Source organism: Sander lucioperca, chromosome 2, assembly GCF_008315115.2.
Source record: "Sander lucioperca isolate FBNREF2018 chromosome 2, SLUC_FBN_1.2, whole genome shotgun sequence".
Classification (NCBI taxonomy): Eukaryota; Metazoa; Chordata; class Actinopteri; order Perciformes; family Percidae; genus Sander; species Sander lucioperca.
Genome location: NC_050174.1, coordinates 9,098,070 through 9,122,643, shown reverse-complemented (window position 1 = coordinate 9,122,643; position 24,574 = coordinate 9,098,070). Strand labels below are relative to the sequence as shown.

Sequence of the window (24,574 nt, the reverse complement as noted above, 5' to 3'; positions counted from 1 at the left end):
TCGGTACCCAACCCTAATGACAAGTAAAAATCGTGGGCATGAGAGCAATTTATAGAGAAGGGACTAAGATGATTTTTTTTAAGGCTCCATGCTCTAGGGATGACATCATCCACTGTAAGTCACGCAATACACACCCATTATCAACGCAGAAAAATACTGAAATGAACACTAAACTTCGACAGTGATTTCATAAAAACTGCAAAACTTATCAAACTGTAGATGTAGCCGCTGTTGAGGTGACATTGCCAAACACATAGCATGTTATATGTTTAATATAAAAGAGTTACCAAGATTTAAACATTTCATATGGAAATTCTTTTTAATGAATCAATTTCATGCCGTATTCCATGGAAACGTCCATGTCTTATAATTGAGTCACTACAAGGGAAATCAGTGCTGTTGCAAGTGTTTAATATTGACGTACGCTCCTTTGACAAATCCATGTTAAATTATGGCGATTGCGTGTTTTAGACCGGTAGTATGAGTTCACAGCAGCCTTAGAGTCTGCTTGCTTTCCAGTGCTTCTTAAACACATACTATTCATAATTAGTCCAAATAAGTATAAATGTCATCATGAATTTTAAAGCTGAGTTCAGTAACTTTGCTTTTATCATCCTCTGCAGCAGTGACAGGTTGTGCACTAAAGATTTGGAAGTTGTTTTTGTGGGAGGTTCTTTGAAAGATTGCTGCTTATTTAAATCTTCAAAATTGTGAAAATTCACCATCTAGTGAAGTGTGATACTACTAAACGTATGCTTTGGTTTGAAGCATAAATATAAGCATGGTGCAAAATAAGTATCTTCCAGAAACTGACTTACCTTTGAAGTGAATTGTTTGGCATTAAAAGTATGAAAAGCTGAGAGTCAGAAAAGAGAAACTCCCAACCACTGCAATTGAGACGTCCTGCAAATGTATGATGTCTTCAAAATTAATTAGGGTTTACCATATTGAATAGATGTGAAAATGTGCACATAGAGAAAACAAGAATTGATATGATTTATTTTTTTCAGCCAGTATTATTTAAAGCAGAATATGCAACTCTTTGGGGTAGATTATTAACCAAACGGATTTGGTGTCCTTGCCAGGTACTTCGTTCATCACATAGAGGAATACAGACCACTATTTTTTGCTCAAACCTGCTTTATTTAAAATATGATTGCTGTAATCGTGGCAATAAAAACTCTTAATCTACAGTGAGTTATTCAAATGAACGTATAACTAAATACCTACAAAAAAGAGGTTCCCAAACTCTTTCATTGAGTCTTGTGGCAAGCAAAAAACTAAGAAAAAACCTTAAACAACCCCTTGGAAAGACGAGGGTATGTGTCCTAGCACCTAAAGACTTAAGAAATAATGTACGTAGCTGTGTTAGGAAATTAAGAAAAAATAAAGTAATTACATTACAAAGCTTGCAAAGACCTTTCATAATTTAGATAGTATTGATAACATTTGTCTGCGTAAACACGCACACACACACACACACACACACACACACACACACACATTTGTCTGCGTAAACACACACACACACACACACACACACACACACACACACACACACACACACACACACACACACACACACACACAAATGACTTTTGTACTTTTAATGTGTTGTAAAATTGTTGAGAGCAAGTACTGGCTGTAATGGAGCTCTCTTCTCAGTCCCACACCTTTCTCTTCACTCGTTAACCTTCTTTAATCTTCTCTCCTCCATCTGATCAGTTTCTCTTTGGTGGACATTTCCACCTCCATCTCTCTGACACAGCTAGATTACACTGCTAGAATCTATAAGGGTGGATGGGGCCCCTTCCTTTTTATAACAATAGACAGCATGCATTTAGCTAACTTGCTGCAGGTGCACACTCCTAGAATGTTCAGCTATTAAAAGCTTTTGCTATAGTGGTAACTCCTTGTTGTCGCTTTCTGAGTCTGCCATTGAAGGAAAATGTAATTATAGTTTTTATATTTGGTTGAATTGCTGCATGTGCAGCTGTAGCAATCTTCTTCTGTTCATGTTTGTCTTTGCTCTCTATTTTTCTTCACTTTAGTTCATTACAAACACAGTATGTCTTCTCTCTTTGCAGCTTTAGCTAAGATGCACTGATAGAGGCCTAATTTATAAAATGCTTTTCAAAACTGTATTTTTATCTTTTTTTTCTCATAGGTGCGGATTGAGACAGCTACAACCCTGAAGCTCAATATCCTTCCCGTACTTAATGTATATTCATTTTCAGGGCATCATTTTTTGCAACAATTAATTTGATCATGCTATTCTTGTATTTGCTATTTACGCCTCACTGCATCTGATGGCATACCATTTCCATCAGTCCTTACTTGCCTTGCTTACGTGTGTGCTGATGAACTGCTTTGCATACCTATGCTAAGAAGTTTGATTTCATCTTTAACTCATGACCACCTGTTGATGACTTTGAGTTCCGGACAGAGCAATTCCTCCCAGTGAGTACATCTATCAAGAATGTGGAAATTACTGTATATGCTTTTAATTCAGCGATGAGTAGAATCAACATTTCACAATAATCAATGAATAAATTAACATTTTCACCTCTCCATTTACCCCTTATTCTAACTCTTAAATTCTCTTTTCTTTGTTTAGTACCTTGAGTCTATCTTTGGGCTGCTCTTCCAGTTGTTGCAGCAGGTGACAGAGTGCGACACTAAAATGCAAGTGCTCCATGTCATCTCCTGTGTCATCGAGAGAGTGAACATCCAGGTGAGTTCTGAGATATTAAGTGTTTGGAACATATTACTCTTCCTACTATTTCGTTACGATCATCAGTTGCAGTATGTAAAGTGAAGTTGAGTCAAACTCTAAAATGTCTATGAAGGAGCCCTTGTTTTGGACATCTTGGGTGATATATATACTGCAGCTGTTTTGTGAAGAATAGCACTGGAAAAATTGGAGTCATCGATTTGTACTCTGCAGTGGACATGTGGAGCTGTAATAAACATTACAACACAGATACAAAACATCTGTCACCATGTACTAGCCCCAGACCACCAAGGTAAAACAACCATTGATTTTTCACATCCAGAGACACTGGGATTGACAAAGTTACCGCAAGTCCAATTCTTGACTCTTTGTAAATCACAAGGCCAAAAGCAGCCCAGTTATGATGTCTGCTCTCATTTACCCTGATGATACAGTCTCCCTTCTGCCACTGCAATGCTTTTGTGGCCATATGGATTTTTTCTTTTTCTTTTTCTGAGCATCCAATAAGTCGTTCTAATCCACTTAACTGTCAACCTTTAAAAAAAATTGACCTTCCTCTTGACCCCCCCACACTCTTTTCTGATCCGTTTTAGGCACATTCCCTTAAACAATCCCTTGACTTAAATCTATTACAGAAATGGCTTTCATCATCCTTGGGAACTGTCAGTCTGGTTAAGTCTTCCTCAGTCACTGACCCTGGTTAAACTTCTAGAGGCAGTGGATGTCCCATTAATATTCTAACTCTTCTCACAAGGGATTTCGAACTCACAAAGAGTGGCAGCAGCTGAGAAAACTAGGCACTGAAACCATGAGTGCAGCCTGTGTTGAAATGAACATGACAGATATGGTGAGATGTAGATCTTTTTCCTGCTGTCACAAATGTCATCCTAGACTGGTTTGTGGATCTGTTTTCTCACCTTTTATCTTTATCCTCAAGGCTGTATGTCGTATTTCTTTTTTACTGTTCCCTCGGTCTCTAGCCAACTCCTTTATAAAGGTGTAATGGAGCAAAAAATTCCAGTGTGGAGTCTACTGCCCGGCCACTTGGACGCTACAGGGAATACAGGGAGCATAAATCAGCACAAAAAAAAGAAGTCCGTAATTCAGTGCTGCACCCCAATGTCTTAGGCCGGCTACACACTGGCTGCGTTGCTCGAGCATGTCAGTTTATATTTCGGCTCCCATGTTAACATGTTAGAGCTTACACACTGCCTGCGTGACACGCACGTCTCACACAAGCGTGTTGGAGTCGTTTCCAGGCAAAATAGAATAGGAAAAGATGTTTATATGTCATTATGACACAAATACATATTAATAAATGGCATGTTGATGTTTGAAAGTCTCTAGGTTTTGATATAAATGTAATAAAAAAAAAATGATTTTCTAATATTGCACCTGTCAATACAGAACGAAATATTCTGTAGCCTATTTTGACATCAATACTGCTGACGTCTTTGCTGTAATCAAATCAGTCTATATGTATGTTTAACATGTTATTTCATTTTATCAATGGGAAACATACATGTGTACAGACAAGGCTAGCAGCAGCAGCACCGCGTTAGACACGTTTCTGGTGTGTAAAGACATAGAAAAATCCACGCAGCTGACATGCAACAGAAACGCCATGCTCACGCAGGCAGTGTGTAGCCGGACCTAGAGTTGGCTGGCTGCACAGAAAATGTACCTAAATTACACAGTGTATCATCACATTTTCCAATTTCACACAGGAATGAGAGTGATGCCATCCTTTTGGTGTCTGACTGCCCAGATGGCCATTGTATGTTGTGATAATATCACAGCTAAGGGGTGTTGTTCGGCCCGACTCGAAACAGTCATCAAATATGGCAATATGGAAGTTATAGTGGTGTTCCAATAGATTCAATTGATTTTTATTAATAAATAATAATTTCACAATAAAATAGGCCCTCCTGGGCTGGCTGGCTGCCTGCACATACTGAGGCGTTTGCTTTTTAACGTAGGTAGCATTAGCCTACACTAGCAGCTAGCATAGGTTATTTATTTTGCCTAACTTAAGATTAAGTTTGGATTCACCAAAGGCACACAATAACACAAACAAGCTAACCGATCGAAACAGCAGTAGACCAGCAACTAACCGATCAAGGCAGTGGTTGAACAGCAACTTCCTTTTTCTGCGATGTAAAATTACTGGTTTCTGTTAATGGAGTCCGTGGTTTTGAAGAGAGCATAGATAGCGGTTTCAGTTCCCCGTCGGAAAGAGTTAGGGTCAGACATGGAGTGATACTTATTGTGCAAACAAATTAAAGGTCATAGTGTAGTATTATATTGTATATGGTTATTATATCACGGCTATGAATCAATCAGGTTGCTTGATTTGGGCTACCCGTTTTATAAATCATTAGAGAGAGAATAATAATAAATGCAGCACAATGTATGGCGCATGGATTCAAGTATATTGGTATAAGATCAACTGTGGACTTCGGTGTCAGGTTTTTCTTTGTAAATAGTATAACAGGCGTATGTGGTAAGCTGGTATATTTTCAAAATGCATACTGAATAATCTAAGCATCATTATGTTACTTTACACATGAGTTCAGTTCTGATTGTTGTTGCTGTAGCTGCCATAAATCTATTAACACTCACATCATGTGTCAGCCAATTTGGCTTCCATCAGCACTTTTACAGACTATAGAGTTGATTTTCCCTGTTTTACTAAGAAGAAAAAATATATTTAAGAAGAAAAAATATATTCTGTGTTGTCAACTCCCTGTCTAGTATTTTCTTTCCACATCAATTCCACTGAAGCATGTTTTGAAGCAGCTGATTTATTTAATTTGTATTTTTGAGCAAAGCAAACATGGCTTTTTTTAAAAGATTGTTTTTTGTTATTTAATTTTTTTTAAATATTAAGTTATTTAAAAAAAAAAGTGTTGCACATTTTTTGTTTATGTATTTCTTCTTATGCTCATTTAACTTTGTTCAAGTTGAGAAATACACATTTCAAAATTTTAGTATTTGGTGCATTTTCTCTGATAATCAAACGAGTAGACTCATAATACCATTATATCGCAATCACGGTATTGTAAATTGCAATATGACTTTTTCGCCAAACCGTGCAGCCCTAGTTGATAGAGGCATAGGATAAGGGAATTGTCTTAATTCACTACAGGAAAAAACAAACATACAAAGCTTTGAGGGGAAGCGTTACATTAACTGCACAGTAGCTCACTTATCTGCTATACTGAATGTTAACATACTTTCAGGCCAAATAAGCTTGCGCTGCTGGGATGCTTAAGTGGTTACTAAGTGTGTTTAGGTATTTGATGGAGATACATACTACTTTGCTGGGACTGGAACAATTCAGAGAACAGCACTGTCCTGTCACTGCTCACAAATAAGACTTGTATCATCTGCATCATCAACAACAGACTCTTACATAAGTTTGATAGTAGTTAAATAGTTTAGTTGTTGTGGAAGATACAGGTTGAAGCTCACAGTATGTGTTTTGCATCTTATTTTTCATTTTCTTGTGCTTCAGATTCGGCCATACGTAGGCTGTCTGGTGCAGTACCTGCCCCTGCTCTGGAAGCAATCTGAAGAACACAACATGCTACGATGTGCCATCCTCACTACACTCATTCACCTGGTACAGGTATGGTGCATCCCCAACTTCCAATGTTTGTGTCATGTTGAAGAAGGCCCACACATGCTCAGTGTTCATGCATGGAAGCATCCTTGTCAGCCAAGCCGAATTTGGCAAGTGTATTATGTTTATGCACCACCTGCAGACAATGTGCGTGCGTGTGTGTGTGTGTTTGTGTGTGTGTGTGTGTGTGTTTTACATTTGCCACCTGGCTTAAATACAATAATAAAACAAAATTAAACATCATTGTGTTACTATAACCTCCAGTAAATATCAACTACTTAAATATAAATGCCATTCAGCTTGTGGCTGTAAAACACCAAACACGTTGATTAGAAGAACAATAAAAACAAAAAAAGGTATTTATAATCATCTGTGAAGGCGTTACAATTTAAGGCATTACTAGACTACACAACAGCGCTGTTGAGCAGCGTAAGCCTAGATGTTTGTCTGTGCCAGTCTTTTCATATGGTTGCTGTCAGATAGAAATTTACTGCCTTACCAAAGTCAACACTGATTTTGATTCACTGCACAAATCTGGCTGGCTCACCATGATTTTGGAAATGATTTTGGACTTAGAAAATAGTCCATTACCAAAACTATTGGAATAAGCAAAACCGTAACAAAAAGCTATGGACATCGAATACAACTTGACAGGGAGGTTTAACTTAATTAATGGTTCTGTGGGTTAAATGGCTCCTTTAATGTATAGTTTATTGTACATTGGGAGCAGAATTACCAGGTTCTGCAGCATGACAGGTGGTACTGTTCAGTGGATTTGGCAATATGTGTGGTTTTACTTGTCTGGCCACATGTTGCTGAGGCTGACTTCAAAAATGTCTGTTAGGGAGGCATTTCCCCAAACGGCTGGGTTACTGTGACACCAAGTTTTATTTAATTTTTTTGACCTGCCAGAAATTATGACATGGCTGGATACAGCAACATGGAGAGAGGCTCCGTCTGTCTTTCCTGCTTTGTTATTCTCATATTCAACTGCTCACACAATAAGCAAACAAATGGTTTGAATCTCAGATTAACGGTCAAATACAATGTAAAGATTCTGTTGTGTTTGTAGGGTAACTTGTATATTTTATTTGCAATCATTTGCCTCAATATTAATCAGGTTTATCACTAACTGAAGTTAAGAAGAAAATAGCCTGAGAAAGAAGCTCCACAGCATTGAAGCAGCCTGTCTCAGCCTGCAGAAAGATTTGGACCCCTATGTGCCTGCGGCTGCATTACTTCACAGATGAAACGCTCAATGATATAGACACACTCTTTTGATAGAGTAACACATCTATAAGTACACCACTGTGGGAGCCACTGAAGGCCTACAGCTGAAGGGGCTTGGATTAGCAAATTGTGTAACCACATTCTATTGTAGATTTTAATACAATATAATGCTGACAAAATAAAAAAATAAAAAAATATGGTTGAAGTTCTAGAGTTACTTCTTGGTTCAAACTAGTTCAAAGAAAATTATTTCAAATTAAGAGTTGCTGTTCTACACAAAACAACTTGGTCTATTGTAAGCTATGAAGGTTTAGATAATGAGTTACAACTTTGTAGAGTATACTGTATGTAGCCAAATGGATATAGTATTTGTGCCAGTAATAATACAGATATTACAGATACAATTAATGTAGAATAATAGAGCATTATTGTTATTTAAATTCAACAACAGGGCTGGAGCTCACCTACATGAATTAGAGATGGAGTAGCAGTATAGACAAAGCAGAAAGATATGTACTGTTCATCATTGTTTTCTTTACCCATAGATAAATATTAGCAGGGAAGCAAAATTCAAATCGCAAATGGTCACTGTACATCCAGCACACAAAATACTTGACTGGAGATTATTCCAAAAAGAGAGACTTCTAATAATCATTTAAGGCTGAGTATATATTAAGGTGTGCTGGAGGGGAATACATACATATTATACATACATATATAAGGTTAGAGTTAGGTTTCATGTGTCATGACTGTGTCATGTGTTTATGACAGTGTCATGTCACTCTTATGTAGATACCTTCAAGTAAAGTGTTATCACAAAATGCCACTATTTATGACACCTCCTTGTTATTGAAAGTGGGAACAGTTGCGCACGGGCTGCAGTGTGCTTACTCTGCTACATACATCTTATCCTCAGAGAGGATTTTTAAAATGTTGGAGCGTTGCCTTATCTCCCGCTCCATTTTTGCTTCGGTAACGCTCACACTATGAGTTTGAAGCATGCCCCAGCCTGTCTCTGTGTTACTGCAGCACAGTGGATGAACGGCGCCCACCCTCCTCTCTTTTAGCTGCTGGAGCTTCGGGCATGAAGGGAGGGTGGGCGCTTTTCATCTGATAAATACAACACAGCCTTTTTTGGAGCGAGCGGTGATCAATTTGAGTGGAGCTTCAACGCGGAGTGATATTGAGTGGAGTGGCTTTAAAGCAGGGGAATGAGAAGCGGAAATTCTCTCCCACTCCACTCTGCTCAGATGGTCTGCAAGAAACGCATTAAGCCAAAGCACATAAAGTACTGTTCTCAAAGACCCTGAATTCTTTGTCAGGTTTTCCTAATTTGACATTGACTTTCTTTATCTGTGTTCTCACAGGGCCTGGGGGCAGAGTCTAAGAATCTGTACCCTTTCCTTCTTCCTGTCATCCAGCTGAGCACCGATGTTTCCCAGCCGCCGCATGTGTATTTGCTGGAGGATGGATTAGAGCTTTGGTATGGACACACATGTTACACATGCATATACACATTTACACGTTATATAAAAAAAATCCCCAATGCAGACATTTATAAAGAACTTGGTGATCTAATTTCCTCCCTCGCATGTCAGTCCACACTCACGCACACACACGGCATACCCATACTATGACCATAGCTGCCTTTATCTCTCTCTCTTTTCCCCTTTTCTCTGTTGCTTAATTCACTGAAGTCCTTTTTTGTCATATTAGTCATCCTCATTTACTGACTCGCGTTGAGTACGTATATGGTAGTCAAAAGCAAATACTTTGCAGATAAGTAGTGGTAAATGGGCTCACAGTGACATCTTGTTATAATTCACATTTTTACAGACAACCACTCTAGGTGGGCAATGAAGCTGTTGATAGTTCACGTGCCTCACAATCTTGCCTTTATTAATTGTTTTGGCCACATGCTATTTCCAATCTCAAGAATCTGCTGCAAAACAATATTCTCACTTTTGCAAATGCATTATGACCGCAAAAAGATTTGGTTTAGTAGAAGATAATTTGCCTGTCTGTGGAGAGCTGCAATGTCCAGCATGCTGCCTCTTTTCTGTCTTTTATACTGCCTGGTAAACAGTCATGCCCTATTTGTTTGCTTTGCTTACAAAATCAATGTCATTTTCTTTTGCTTTTATCTTTTATCAGTTGATTTTCCTACCACTCTGTGGGTCTCTCAGTATCATTCTATGTTGTTTTTTTTCTACTAGTGCAGTGCCTGTTCAAAACAAGCCGATTGCTTGGCCTCCTGTATTGCTGCTTGCAGCTTTCTCCAGAACCATTGTACCCCGAAATAACTTACAGAAGGCCCTCAAATTAGAGCACTGCACGGCAGCTTATTAGCCATCAAAGGCTTCACCACAGAATATGGCCAATCCCAAAGTCCAACCCCGAATGAAAAACGAGACAGCCTCCTAATGCTACAGCCAGAAGTACAATCTCTTCCAGAGCATTGTGGAGTAAAAGCACAACATTCACAGTCGAGGAATTTAGTCCAGTCCTCCTGTCTTCTATTTCTTTGAATTTATTGGATGTCTAAAACATAAAAAGGAGAAGCCTGATACAGGCCCAATGTTTGTGTGAGCTAAGACCTGAAGCCCATCCCAAAAGTGGTAAATAAGTCAGGCCCGTCGGTCTGGGGCTGAAATGCAGGGTTCTTCCTCAAAGCACTTAATATGCAACCCAACTGTATACTACTGACTTACTGTGTACTTCGGAGGAAAACATTGTACTACTACATTTACCTGACAGAGAACATTGCAGATTGAGATTTTACTTACAAAATATCGCAATTAAAATATGATGCATTATTATTTATTAAACTATCCAGCATTGGAGTTGAAAGCTCCACCTTGAAGTACATTTGAGTACATTGTGCTGATAATGCTTCTATCATTTAGGGATCGACCAATACTTGCTTTTCAAGGCCAATACCGATTATTAGTAGTTAAAGCTTTAGTGCTTAACTTTTTGATATTAATAAATGTCCGTTACATTCAAGCCATTACTAAATGAGTTGCTATAAAGCTAATTAAGACTATCAGCTCCACACAACTCTCTCTGTATTTCTCAGTATGGCTATGTTCACATGATTGTGTCGTCCGGTGACTTTCCCGCGCAGATTTAGGCTCCAACACAAAACTTTGTTTAAAAGCTTTTAGCAATTATTTAAAAAAAATGGAACTTTCAAGGTAATACACAGTAAAAGGTAATGTGCAAACTGCCAGAAAACTGGCCGATAATCGACCAGGGCCAATAATAGGTCTATCACTACTATTTTTCGTTTTAAGGGCGCTTCCACACCTATAGTTCGGTTGACTGGGTGCGACGGTTAAAACAGACCAAACTGCTCAGGTGTGAAAGCAACCTAAGTAAACATTTGAATGCAGGACTTGTGCGGTCCTGGGCGATTTTACCATATGGCATAGATAAGCAATTGCCTGGGGCGTCGTCCACATTTGTAGAACACAACCGTTAACGCTTGTTGTGGTGCTGACTGAGAGCCATGAAACCCTTTTCTTCTATTTTAGAAACAAATGTGTAAAACTGTTGACGCTGTCACTGTACTCACTGATTATTCAAACAATCATAGGATTTATGTGGCATGTTTCTTTGCATCAGATTTTTCTTTACGTTAAACCATTAACATTGCTTTCCTGCGCCTCCTCCTTTTTACACCCACTTCATTTTTTTCCACCTTTCTGATTTTTTATTTTTATTTATTTATTCGGGACAGTGCACATTAATGAACAATCTAACATTTCTGTACAGACTGTAAATGCTAATTTAGTAGACTAAAGACTAAAGTAGACTGCTAATTTTCACCTGTAGTCCCGAGGCAGGAAAACAACAACAACATACAAGATAATGCAACACAAAATAATATGACAATATACAATATCAAACAAGAAACACATTAGCACACATTCAGGCAGGTTACATTACATCAATAAGATTAGTCAAAATGATGACATAACTGGGAACTTTTAAGAAGTTGTTTAAGGTGCTTTTTAAATGTGCAGTAAGTTGGACATTCTCTAATGCTTGCACATGTTCTCTTCTTCTCTCTGTCTCTGTAATTTGTCTCGCTGTATTTCTCTTTTATTTTGCTACCTTTAATCTATATCTTCTGTACTCCTTTCTCACAACTCACCCCCATTTTCTGTTTTATTCTCTCCGTCTCATTCTCTCTTCTCCTTTCCTTTTACTTTCCTTTGAGCCTGCTCTTCTTATTTCCTCCCTCTCATCATGCAGGTTGGTGACTTTGGAGAACAGCCCAGCCATCACCCCAGAGCTGCTCAGAATTTTCCAGAACATGTCAGCTTTGCTGGGTGAGCTAACATGATTTCTTTGTTTGTCTATGTGTGTGCGATGTGTGTGTGCAAATGGGTTTGATTTTTTCCCCCCCACTTCATGGCGTTTAGCATTAACATATACATTAGTAAACAAAGTGGTAGGAAAGAATGGTATCACAATAACATCAATAAGCATGCTACTCTGATGCATTTTGGATGGTTTGATTAGCATGAGTTCAATTTATGGCTTCCTGTGTAATAGGGATATTTGTTTGAGTGGGTATGGTTCAGAAGAGAGACGCACAAAACATTTCACATCAAAACAGTCTGTGAGGTGAAAAATAGCTTAACAATCTGAAAAAACGAACCAGCATCATACAGTATGATCAAATACTTTCAAATCACAGAGAAGCTGAGAGAATGAGGACAGAAAGTTGATGCAATCCATGGACATGGTATTCATTTTCATAGTTTTATTATCACTTCTGGAAAGTGTAGCTTGAAAACATCACATTTGTGGCTTTGCAGTAGCTTTAAGGCAGCAGGGCCACTACTCTGGTTCTGTAGGCAGCTGTGAGTGGTGGCAGATTGAATGGAGGTGGCTGGATGATTTATCACAGGCCTGGAGCATTGGGACACCTCACTTGCTGTCACCACACACACACACACACACACACACACGCACACACACACACACACACGCACACACAGACAGAGACAGACACACACACACACACACACACACACACACACACACACAGACAGACAGAGACACACACAGACACACACTCAGACAGAGACACACACACACACAGACACACACACACAGACAGACAGACAGAGACACACACACACAGAGACACAGAGAGACACACACACGGAGACACAGAGATACACACACACACACAGAGATACACACAGACAGAGAGCGTGGCCTTCAGTGTGATGAGGAGCAGTATTGATTTTGGTGCTTCTGCACATAATGAGTGAGTCAGACTAATATGAACACTACTGTAGCCTGATCGGGTTACTGGAGCATTTTATCACTTATTGTGTGCATAGGGAATCCATGAGACACATAAGAGCAAGGGACTTACGAAGACCATCACGGATGGATAAAACGGAGGGGGAAGGATAAAGGGAAGATTACAAGCAGGTGTTGGAAGAAAATTACTGATTTAAAAAGTGACGGCAGCAAAATGGTGTGAAAAAAAGGTTATTCACTGGAGGCTCTGAGGAGCTTTTGACATGGATGGATGAAAAGATAAGAGAGGCCCTTTTTATCTAGATCTGAGAAGTTAGTTTTCTACAAAGCAGCACAGCCAGTCATTTTAAATTTTAGATCAATCACAGGCAATTACAGGGGGCTTCAAGGTGACAAAAACAATGTCTGCAGCCAAGGCATGCAAAAGCCCAGCATTGGCAAACTGTGCTTTTTTTAAATCCAATTTTAGGTATGTGGGAAGGGGTTGTCACTGTGACTCAACAGCAACAATGCTGAAACATTTTATGGAGCATTCATCTGTTTCTACAAGCAAGGACGATACACCTAGTATAAATGAACATAAAATAAAAGTTGATTTAAAAACACAAGTGCATTTATACACTCACAGACGTCTGACAGTGGGACTAGCAGAACGTCAGTCCTTAACATGATTGATGAAGATCTTTCAAGTAATTAGTGCACACTGATCAGCTCCCATGTGTGTAAGTGGCTGGATTAATGATGGACTGAAGGAGGGGAGAAGGAATGTAACACTGAAAAGAGGGTGTAAGATTGAGAGAAGATGGAGGGAAATAAAAGACAACTCTTTAAATTACAATACTTTAATAATTAAGGAAATAAGTGGACAGATAAGGCAATGTAGGGTTAGAGGTTGACAGATGGAGTTGGAAGCACAGAATCCAGGAAGGAAGGATGTGTAGAAAGATGAGTTCAGTAGAAGTGAGGAGAAGGTATGGTCACAGGTCAGAACTGAACGCTGAACACGAAATAAGTGGAGAAACACTCTTGCATTTATTTACATATTTTAATGAAAAGAGGAAATCAACTTGGCTTTTGTTTTTTACTCTTTTTCGTCAAACTGGTCAGTCATCATCTTTGGCTGGTTTTCACCAGAACATTCAGTGATTCATTCATTTAGTCCGTGGAGGGATGTGGGCCATTGAGAAGAATTTGGCCTGGTATGGTGTTGCAGCGTGCCAGGTGTGTGGCCTGGCCTGCCTGATAAAGAGCCCTGCTCCATCACTGCTAAACTGGAGCAGCAAATTCCCTAATTAGAATGCCAACAGCCTTGCCTTGGCTAAATTGTTAGACTACCAATATGTCCTGTATCACTGCCACCATGCTCTGACCTAGGACACATTTCAGCTGTGTGTGCTGCACTGACTAGTGATGATGGAGAGTAAGCAGGGAAGTTTTTTTTCCTTGTTGGCATCACACTGATTACAGAGTTTGTACGGGTGCTTGAAATCCTTGAAAATGCTTGAATTTTGATTTTGTGTGAGCTTACATTTGGGATAAAATGCTTGAAAATGCTTGAAATTGTAACTGTATTTCTTTAACGACAAATACCTATCTGAATGAATAGTTTGTTTATTAAATGGAGAAATAGAATGTTGGAGAGCTTAAAATGAAACCTGCACGCTTGTGCATATGTGACTCCGCTCCCTGTACAGGTCCTATCCCCTGACCAATCGGTTATCCTAACCTTAACCACTCGAGGTAAAATGCCTAACCCCAACCAATCGAGCTGTTTCGTAGGGCGGGTCTTGGCATGGCCATGGTGGGACTCGTAATATCGCCGGCAGATTGTCGTTTCAATGAACGTTGGCTGGAAGATGAAAAATACAAATTATGGATTAAACGGGGACAAACCCCACGAGTTGCCTCTTGTAAAGTCTGCAAAAAAGACGTGCAGCTTTTCACAATGGGCGAGTCTGCGCTCTCGAGTCACATGAAGGGTAAGACATAGACTTTTGAAGTTAGCCAACTGAAGTAGCCTACTGTACACGTTAGCGGTGACTGAGAGTACTTGGTATGATAATGTAATGTTAGTGTAACTGAGGGTTTCTTATACTGTCTAGACTCAGGTTTGGCTGTAAAATAGACACGTAAAAAAGACACAGGCTTCCAATGCTGGAACCAAGACGGCACTGCACGTCTCACTTTATTCAATCCCGACACAGTCAAATGTCAGAAAATACAACACTTAATCCACTGCCGTTTTTCCCGTCACAATAAAAGCTCTATGTTTACTGTAATTTCCTCTTAAGCCTCAACTGAGAGGTTACACAATAAAATACCTTACATTAGTATTGCATGTCCGTTATGGCACGTTCATTTGTGGAATATGCAGTGAACATAGCCAAAGTGACATCACAGTAACTTTAATGTTAACTACCCGCAAATTAAAACCTGCAAAGTTAGCCCAGTGCATAATTACAGTCGTTGATTGCTGAACAGAAATCATGTCAGATGGAGTGTCATACAAGTAGCCTACTGTAAGGTTGAGGATGGCCTTATGCAATATTTACACTGCTCTATTCCAGTACATAAATGTATGTCTTGGCAATGAAATAATTTTTTTTCAATTACATAATATAGGCTATTTATCGGGCAGATTTTGTTCAAACCTTGTATATATCAACAACGTGTCCCAAAACCAAGGCCTGTATGATATTTCTGTTCAAATCCTATGTCTTCATATTTTCAGCCCTTGAAATTACTACATCCTAAAAATCACATTATCTGGGAAGCAATATTTGGACATTAATATAATGAAAAGTATTATTCATAGGCAGCCCAAACTTTGTAGGGTTGAAGACAAACATGTCAATATAACTGAACCATTACAAGTTTGTACAGCATGCCCTAGATTTGTAAAAAAAAGTGTGAAAACACTGACATTAAGGGTAGCATAAACTTTGAGCAAAATCTAAGAGGGTGCAGCAACTGTTTTCCTGGATTTTGTCTGATTTGACACAGAATGACCCAGCTGCATGTCATTTGGCTCAAATCCTCCCACTCAGTGCTCAGTTTTTACATTGACTTGATAGGCAGGTTAGAGAGCAAGCAAAGTCTACTTAGACAGTGATACATTTTGAAAAATAAAACGTGTTTTGCTTAAATATCTGCTATTACGAAAAACTATTTGGGCTGTTTATAGCATCTCTTTTAATGTGATAAAAACACTAAATAATAATTTTGACTATCTATTGTTATGTAATTTACGGTGGTGATGGGTGCTGGAAAAAGCTTTAAAATGGACCTTGAAAGTGCTTGAAAAGTGCTTGAATTTGACCTTAGAAAAGGTGTATAAACCCTGTGATTAGAGTGAGCATTTGGAACTCAACACGTCTTGCTATTTCACATTAAAAGCTCTCCAGCGGGGAAAAAGCATTAATAGCTACTGAACTGCTAGAGGTGGAGGAAATGTTGAGTTGGCTTTAAAAGCAGAGAGCAGCAACAACTAATTAACACATTGATGGGAAAATAAAAGAAACCATGAGGGCGTTTTATAACCTTATAACCTTCAGCCTTCATTATTATCATGTTTTATCAATAGATTATTGGTTTAGTCTATAGCATTTAAAAAAAAAAAAAAAGGTAAAAAAAATTAAATAAAACAGGGAAAAAGTACACCCTCACATCTAAGAAGCTGGAACCAGTAAGTGTTTGGGATTTTTGTTTGACTTAAATAACTAATTGATTATCAAAACAGTTAATTTTCAACCAATTGTTTCTGTACTAATAGCCTGCCTATACATTTTAAGTTAAATAAATGAGAATAGAGACAAGGCAATTGCAACATGACCTTGCTGAAGTGGCTTTAAAGTAATAACAGAACAAAATGTTGCAGTGCAAAAGATTGCTTTATGATCACCCCATTAGTTAGCAATTACTAGTGCAGCCAAAGACATGTCAGACCATCCCCACTAAGATCAATGATACTGTATTGAGAGAGGTTTCAGTCTCATCTTTTGCCTGTGAAAGAATGTGGTCATGCAGTTAACTGCCTAGCTAATGTACTCCATGGATCAATCTGGACATCCACTTTAGAAGGACAATCTTTTTATTACAGGCTTCTCAACGAGAAGTAATGACTGATTACAGCTTTTCTCATACATGATTAGTCATCCATGACTTTTCAAAGAGCACCAATGGGAGATGGCTTCTCATCTTGTAACTGTACCTGTTGGGCTTGTTGCTTTTCATTTTTTTGCAGCGAGTCATTTGTTTAGAGTAAACCCTGGCAAAGTAAGCTGTCTCTGAACAGCTGCAGGGGTATTTTTTTACTCTTAAAACGCAACTCTCGCCAAAATGCAACCTAGGGTCTTTTGGTGAATGTACCGGAGTCAAACTTTCGTGTAAAAGCATAGTTTGGACGTAAGCGCCTCTTTTAAGATAGCCCGTATTTTCATTTCAGTCAAATGGCCTTTTGAATGGGAGTGCTAGGGGTACTACTATGATCGCATCAAAATAGCTATTTTTAAAACCCTAAGAAAGCTCGACACAACATGAAACTTTGCTCGAAGTTTCGCCAGGGGCTCTACACATGAACTCGAGCATTGAGAACATTGTTTGTGTACACAGAGTTTACTAAAAAAGGTTTTGAATAACTCACTTTAGCACTTGGTTTTTCCGCTCGCCGCCATCTTGCCAGTCAAAAAGAGTCGATCTCCGAATGCAATGTAACAGGGAGGAGAGTAAAGATGGAAAGCTCCTAAAGAGTCGGGTCCATTCACAAAAAGACCCTAGGTTGCATTTTGGCGAGAGTTACGCTTTAAGGTCTTCAAGGAGTTGAGCTTTAAATAAGGTAGCTATGCAGAAAGCTATCGTCAGCATTTTACAATATAACATGGTTTGACTTCTGTTCAGAGGTTAAGTTTTCTTCATTTTCAGGTTTTAAATTAAAAACAAATAAACAACAACAAGTTTTCCAATATATATTTATGCATTTAAACCTCCAACCTAGAGCTTTACTCAGCTCAAACCTTTTGTATCTGGCTGGCTTGTAACAAACACTTTATGTCCTTGTTGCGCATCACAGATTGCAGTACAGATTGTGGCAATACTTTTTTTTTTTTTTTTAACCATGCCCTGTCACACTCTCTAAAGCAAAATTGGGTTGGGAGATGGTTGGGGGGACCTACATTTTCAGCAGCCATTAGAGGCACTTCAGAGGCCATTATCACCATTAGATGTGAGGCTCATTTTCCTGTTAATGTTGATAACCGAAGTGGATTGTACAGCACATGCCCAGGGCTATAAAGGATGGACTGACTAAAGCTTAATCAGTGCTTTAGCAGCTGTTTTTGTGACTATTTGATTATTGGGGATGATGGTGTGTGTGTGCGTAGAGGGGGCGGTTGTGTCCTCACTCACCTTGTCTTTCTGAAAATGTAATTGCTTTTGTAGTATTGGTTCTGCAAAATAGGCTTTTCCGTTTTAGAATAGTACTCTGGGAAGTCTCTCTTTAGATTAAGTGTGTGGTAGTCTCGCATTGCCAGACCCTCCTCCAAAGCGCGCTGGAGGACAGTCTGGCTACTCCACATAGCATTCTGGGATGGGAGGAAAATGTGCTCTGGTTTATTGGCATTTCTTTAAACCAATCACAATCGCCTTGGGCAGTGCTAAACGCCGGAGAAAAGCCACGGTGCCGCTGCAAAGTAGGCTCGGAAGGAACTTGTTTTGGTGGAACGTGTACGTTTAAAAGTTGTTTTAGTTGTGCAACAGAAAACTCAGATTGGACAGATAGTCTAGCTAGTTGTCTGGATTTACCCTGCAGAGATCTGAGAAAAGGTTAACCATAGTCCTCATAAATCGACCGGAGTTTAAAATGCCAACACAAAGGAAGCCCAAGGCAACGGATATCCGGCCTAAATGAGTGAAATCCGGGCAACGGAGCAATCCCGGAATTGGAACGTCAAGGATGTAGACTAAGTGTGTGACTCCTAAAAGAGACTTTTATTTGTGATTCAGGATCAGTTTTAAGCTCCTAAGCCGTACAAGTCGCGGCCCTGCTTCTTCAGATCATACTCCACACCCATGTCGGTCCCCGACTTCCTCTTGGCGTGCTCAGTGTTAGTTGACGGCATCACAGATCACGTTCTCCAGGAACACCATCAGCACACCGCAGGTCTCCTTGTAGATCAGACCAGACAGTGGATGGCGGGTTTGGTGATCCCCTGGATGTTATCATGGAGCACTTAATGGTTTCTGCTAGCCATCCACAATGTTACTACTGCATCGCTTCCTGATTTTCCAAACTACAGAACGGCTCGAGGCCCAAATCACGAAATCACGTGTCAAAATCTTTTTTTGAAGGAATTTGTATTAACTTGTTATCGCGTTAATTTTGACAGCCCTAATTTATTTTTTACAATTTTGAACATTGGTGTATATAACCAATGATGCCTACAATATTGTTGGCGTAGAATAGAAACAAAATAAGAAAAAGGCGAAGAAATAGAAGTAAAAACAAAAACAATATAAATCATAAAAAAATACAGGCAGGCCTAGTCTGTAGCGCACATGCCAGTGTAGCACACATTTTGCCAACTGAAATTATCCAACCAAGAATTTGTATGTAATTAATTCTTACTATAACCAGCATCCACACCCAACTGTTTAGGTTTTTTTATCCTCTTGGGAAAGATCGATTGTAGGAGAGACCTATTTTCTTCTCAAAGTTACTGTAGCTGGTGCAGTGTAGTATGTAACAGACACAAGCTTTTCTTCATATAACAGCACCAGTCACTCCTAGTCAGACGTTTTCTCCTGGGGCTCTTCATACCAAAGTCACACTTCATTTCAAATTTACCTTTTTGTCATATTTGTCAGACCAGGTTCATATAGTTTCCCTGCTATCTGGAGTAGCTTTTTATCTGTGCCTGGGGTGTTGGCTTGTAGCTCACTCATAAATGTTCCCTTCCATGTTTGTCTCATTCTGGGCTTGAGGAGTCGTACTAGTTGGCATCTCATCTCAAAGCAATGCTATAAGATGTTGATCAGCTGTCGCCAGAGGGTTGCTGTGAGAGCTGTTCATGCATATGTCACCAACTGAAGGCCACCAGTGGTTGAAAGCCTCCTCCTCTTGACGACACTCAATTAGTTTCAGTTACACAGTCTGGATCAAGGCAGATGACTAATGCTTTTAGCTCCCATGCTTTGTGATATGAAGATGTAACACTTGCCTTAACACCTATTACTTTTAAATCCAACCTAAAAGCTTGTTTTAAATCTGCACTATACATTTTGGTATGTTTTTCTTCTCTTTTTTGCTTCAAGATGCACAAATAAAATCACACAAAAAAACCACATGATGAAGAGTGTCCAGATTGTATTTGTTGTTTATAAATTATACTGATACTGATCAGTTTATAATAGACAAGTGCACAACCATTTGTGTTGACTAAGTAATGTGTTTTTCAATTATTGCGTAGGAATTCTTGTGTGTGTTGTTGTGACTGTAGTGTAGATAACTGTTTCACATGGCTCTCATGATGCTCCTCTCTGAGCGCCATTATACTGCCATTTCTCAAGGGTGTGTTCCAGTGTGGCTGGGTGTGGTTTTTCTTGGGTAAATGAGCATGTATATTGTATTTTTTGTTGTTGCTGTGAATTATAATTTGCATTGTTGGCAGATGTGTGGGAATTACTTTCAGTTCAAATTGATTTTTATATTTTTTTGATGAAAGTGTCATGCTGTTAATAGAACTGAACAGAACTCAATCATTCACCTGCACTATTTACCTTTAGGACATAACAAAAGGATTTCAGTCTCTGAGTTCATTTGAATATATGGTCTAAATTGCCTTGAGCACAGAAGAAAAATGTTTTTTGAGCGTTTAATACATGACATGCACTGTTGACTTGAGCTGCAGTATTGAGGTTGCACCCTTTATTGAATGAAAAATGTATCCTCAAAAGTTAGTTTGTATTTCTCAACCTCGGTGTCCTGAAATGTGACCTCAACTCCTACTTTGAGAGTAATTTGGATTACAGCACACTCAGGTTGATGTGATATCTATTTCCACAATAGCATAACCGCATCAAAATGTCAGTATAAACCTCTCAAAGTACTCACACAACACCAAAGGCTCAGGTATCTCTTCTTATATGCACAGTAGATCCCAAATGTCCATTTTTACAAGGATTATGCCAAATAAACAATGGCCAACCTGCCACTTTTTTGTCAGTTTTCACCAAAAAAACACCCTGATTTTATAGGAGATCTGTTTAAATTGATTTTCATCAGATTGGAGGGACACACATTTCACAGTACACAAGCTTAATAAGGGTAGTTTAGTAAATGCTCCTTGTAAATTATACAGGAAATACTGTAAATGTTAAAGTAATACAGGTGCCGGTCATGCAGCTTCTAAGTAATTTTTAAGAAAAAAGTTGCAATCACTAAATGCACCCACTTCTGACCTACAGACAACAAAGAACCATGATCATTTATTCACCTCCTCTGCAGGACTACGGACATGTCGTGGTTTCCTTGTCCGATGACGCTGTTTGTCCTTGTTCACCTACTGTTAAGCAGTCTGTTACCTTTGCTTTATTCTTTAGAAAAATAAACGGCCTGGTCTGACCACAGGAAAGCATTTGTTGTAGTGTAGCTCTCACCTTTACCTGTCTGTTTCCTCATGAGGCTCTACATTCCAGTACCCGTGCTACAGTATACTACACAAAATAACAGTGGACACAACTGAACAATTGCTTTAGTGCACATTTGATGTCACTTTAACTTTTTAGACCGTCACTCTTTGCTGTTTTTGCTTATTCCTGTTTTTTGGCACATCTTTGTAGCTGGTTTGGTTTTAAAATCAATCATTGTCTTCTCTTGATCTGAGCTCACTTAACTTGCCCGTACACTGCATGTGTTTAGCCTAATGTTGCCACATGCTATGTTTGTAGTGTTGAATATTCATGTAGGCTGATTTGCTGACTAAATAGGCCCCTGGAATACATTATGTACCTGCACAGATGGCAGCATACATTATGTTCATTACCTTACTGTGGCTGGCAGATGGCTAGAGAGAACATATTGCATACATCAACATTAATAGCACCTGTATGAACCAGCATGGTTAGATTGGACCTCCTCTATTATTACTTACTCACCAGTGACTTTTAATCTTCTCCCATACAAACCTTGATGAGGAAGAAGAGGTTGAGGTGCTTTATGAAACTTGGATTCAGAAGGTTTGTTCTTAACTTTGGCTTTGGAAAGAGACACTTTGGTTGAAAATAACATAACTATATCCCCCTAAGATACTGCAAATGTAGGTGTCTATACTATAGAATAACAAGGTACAGAGAAACAATGTATTAGACTGACAAAATAAATGCTTTTGGGGTTTTCAGGTCTCTGATTGTAGGATTTAATTTCTTCATGAAACCATAAAAGATTCTCTTAGAAGGATCAAAGGGTGCATTGGGCAATAAGCCGTATGTTTATTGCCTGAAATCATGTTCCTGTGTTTATGAGGCTATATTTCTTTTTAATAAATCCTGTAGTAGGCATCCTGTGACCTCTCATCACAAGAATGTTCTTAGTGTAGACATGAGTTGTGAGCAGTCAACCAAACTGATTTTTCCTTCCCGGAGTGTTTTCGTTTGAAGAGAATTTACAGGCTCGTAAAAGTGTCCAGTATATCACAAGAAAAAAGCAATACTTGTAGAAAAGCAGAAAACACTTTTTTTATCCTTTCACCATCTGGTGACCCCTGAGATTAATCCTGGGACTCTTTTGGTGAGTCCTGACCTGAGAAGAGTTATTGCAAAAATAATTACACCCCCATTTACTAACTGCTATCCTGGGTGTTAGAATTAGTTACCCTGTCAACTTGTTTGAAGTAAACAACTATTCTAGGTGTAAGAGGCAGCGACACTGTCAACCTGTATTACTCTCAAATTAGTCATGCAGATGTTAGCCTCGGTGTATGTATAGATGCTGTGTGGGGGACTGTTTTAGGGTGTTAGTGTTGGCATGCAGGTGTGTGTGAGTCTTTTAGTTCCTGTTTGTCCATTAGCTGTGTCTGTCCCCTCTCTTTTTTTCTTCCTCACCCCTCACCTGTCTCTGTGTTGGTGTCTATACAGTATATATTTCCAGGTGCCACACAGAGGCTATTCTAGGTGTTAAGGTCTGTTACCATGCCGTCTTATATTACTGTCAACCCTATATCCTACTGTGTATAGGTTAGTTGTGGTGTATGTTTAGGCCTCTTTCCACCTCTTTCTGCCCCTGTCCTCCTCTTTCTGATCATCTACGCTGTCTATTTGCAAAATTGACCATACTTTCCATGTTTCTAAATTCATCTCCTTTGTCGTGTGTTTTTCTGAGGCCCTCACAACACCATCACTTCTCTCTTATTCATTGAATACTGCTTTTGCTCAACTGCCTGGCAGTTTGTTGTAAATAGTTTAAAACTGGGCTCAATTAGCAAAGCTGTTTTTCCTCCTTCCCAACACAGGACACTCTATGTACAGTACATAATATCACATTGATATTCTGTGGCAAATCATTCACTCAGTGTGCACTTCTGATTGTAACACCAAACCTTTTACACAACTGATTGTGTCAGTGAGGGTTTTCTCTCTGCTCTGCTCAACAGTTAGAGCCATGGTACCACATTGGCTTCCGACTCCAGTGTGCACACACACTGACCGGACAAAAGTCAATTCTTTGCACCCCAGCCTCCTGTGTGTAATTGTCTGCTAATGGTCCAAAGTGTTATATGTTTGCTAGTGTTACCTTGAGGGCATTTTTTCCCTCTTCATACATTACCATATCTGTACAACTTCTTCAGAGTAATTTGTTTTTGACGTTATGCTGAGCTTCTTAGAGCATATCTGCTCTTTTCTGATGATAAAGTGTTCCGGCCTCTTTTGTTGCTCTTTTACAACACCCATTGTTGTGCCTTTGAGTTTTTGTCTGTACTGTTACTTTTATCCTTAGGTTATGGTTTTATTTGAATCCTGTTTATGTGTAGCCCTTGCTGTTGTTGAGTATAAATATGTTTTTAAATCTGTATAACCAGACCGTAATGTGAAAAAATACTTCATAGACGTTGTGTATACATGAAATCCACAGGTCTCATCCAGTACTGATATGCGAGGCTTCAATTTGTGTTTATGTGAACTTAGACAGCCAAGGTTAGACAAACACCAGAGGCATAGTAGAACAAATTTAATGCTTGGATAATGACGTTGCAGAGGCAGCAGTATGCTTAGTAATTAAGCTTATAGTTATTTTTTTTAAAAGATTCTTACCTCTTATAAATGCTGGCAGATAAGCAGCCACTTGTGTGTTTTAAAGGGGTGATTGAATCCAAAACCGATTTTACCTTGCCATAGTTGAATAATGACTGGGTAACTAGGACATACATAGAACCTTAAAATCCCATTGACACCTCTTTCCTCTGCAAATCTCACAATTTGAAACTGCCTCTGAAAACGGGCAAATCTCAACGAGCCGCCTAGTTGACGTCAACTCTGCAGCTCCTTCTCATTTGGTTCTAGTCTCTATCTTTGTCACGCCCAAACATTTACATAGGCCACTAGCTAACTGATCTGAGGTCAGTTAGTCTTCTAAATCTAGGTCGCGCAAATCTCAGACACTTTTTACATTGTTCGCCTGCTCTTGCATTACTAAAGTCACTTCTGAGACT

The 24,574-nt window shown here is 39.1% G+C and overlaps 1 protein-coding gene across 1 annotated transcript in view; it reads left to right on the top strand.

The window, feature by feature from the left end:
- ipo11 (importin 11) overlaps window positions 1-24,574 on the top strand; it is a 156,544-nt gene that overhangs the window by 79,803 nt on the left and 52,167 nt on the right. The window contains exons 17-22 of the mRNA XM_031305262.2: window positions 2,168-2,201; window positions 2,420-2,460; window positions 2,618-2,734; window positions 6,252-6,365; window positions 8,957-9,072; window positions 11,850-11,926. Of these exons, the coding sequence (XP_031161122.1) occupies window positions 2,168-2,201; window positions 2,420-2,460; window positions 2,618-2,734; window positions 6,252-6,365; window positions 8,957-9,072; window positions 11,850-11,926 (499 nt within the window). The remainder of the gene's footprint in view (window positions 1-2,167; window positions 2,202-2,419; window positions 2,461-2,617; window positions 2,735-6,251; window positions 6,366-8,956; window positions 9,073-11,849; window positions 11,927-24,574) is intronic.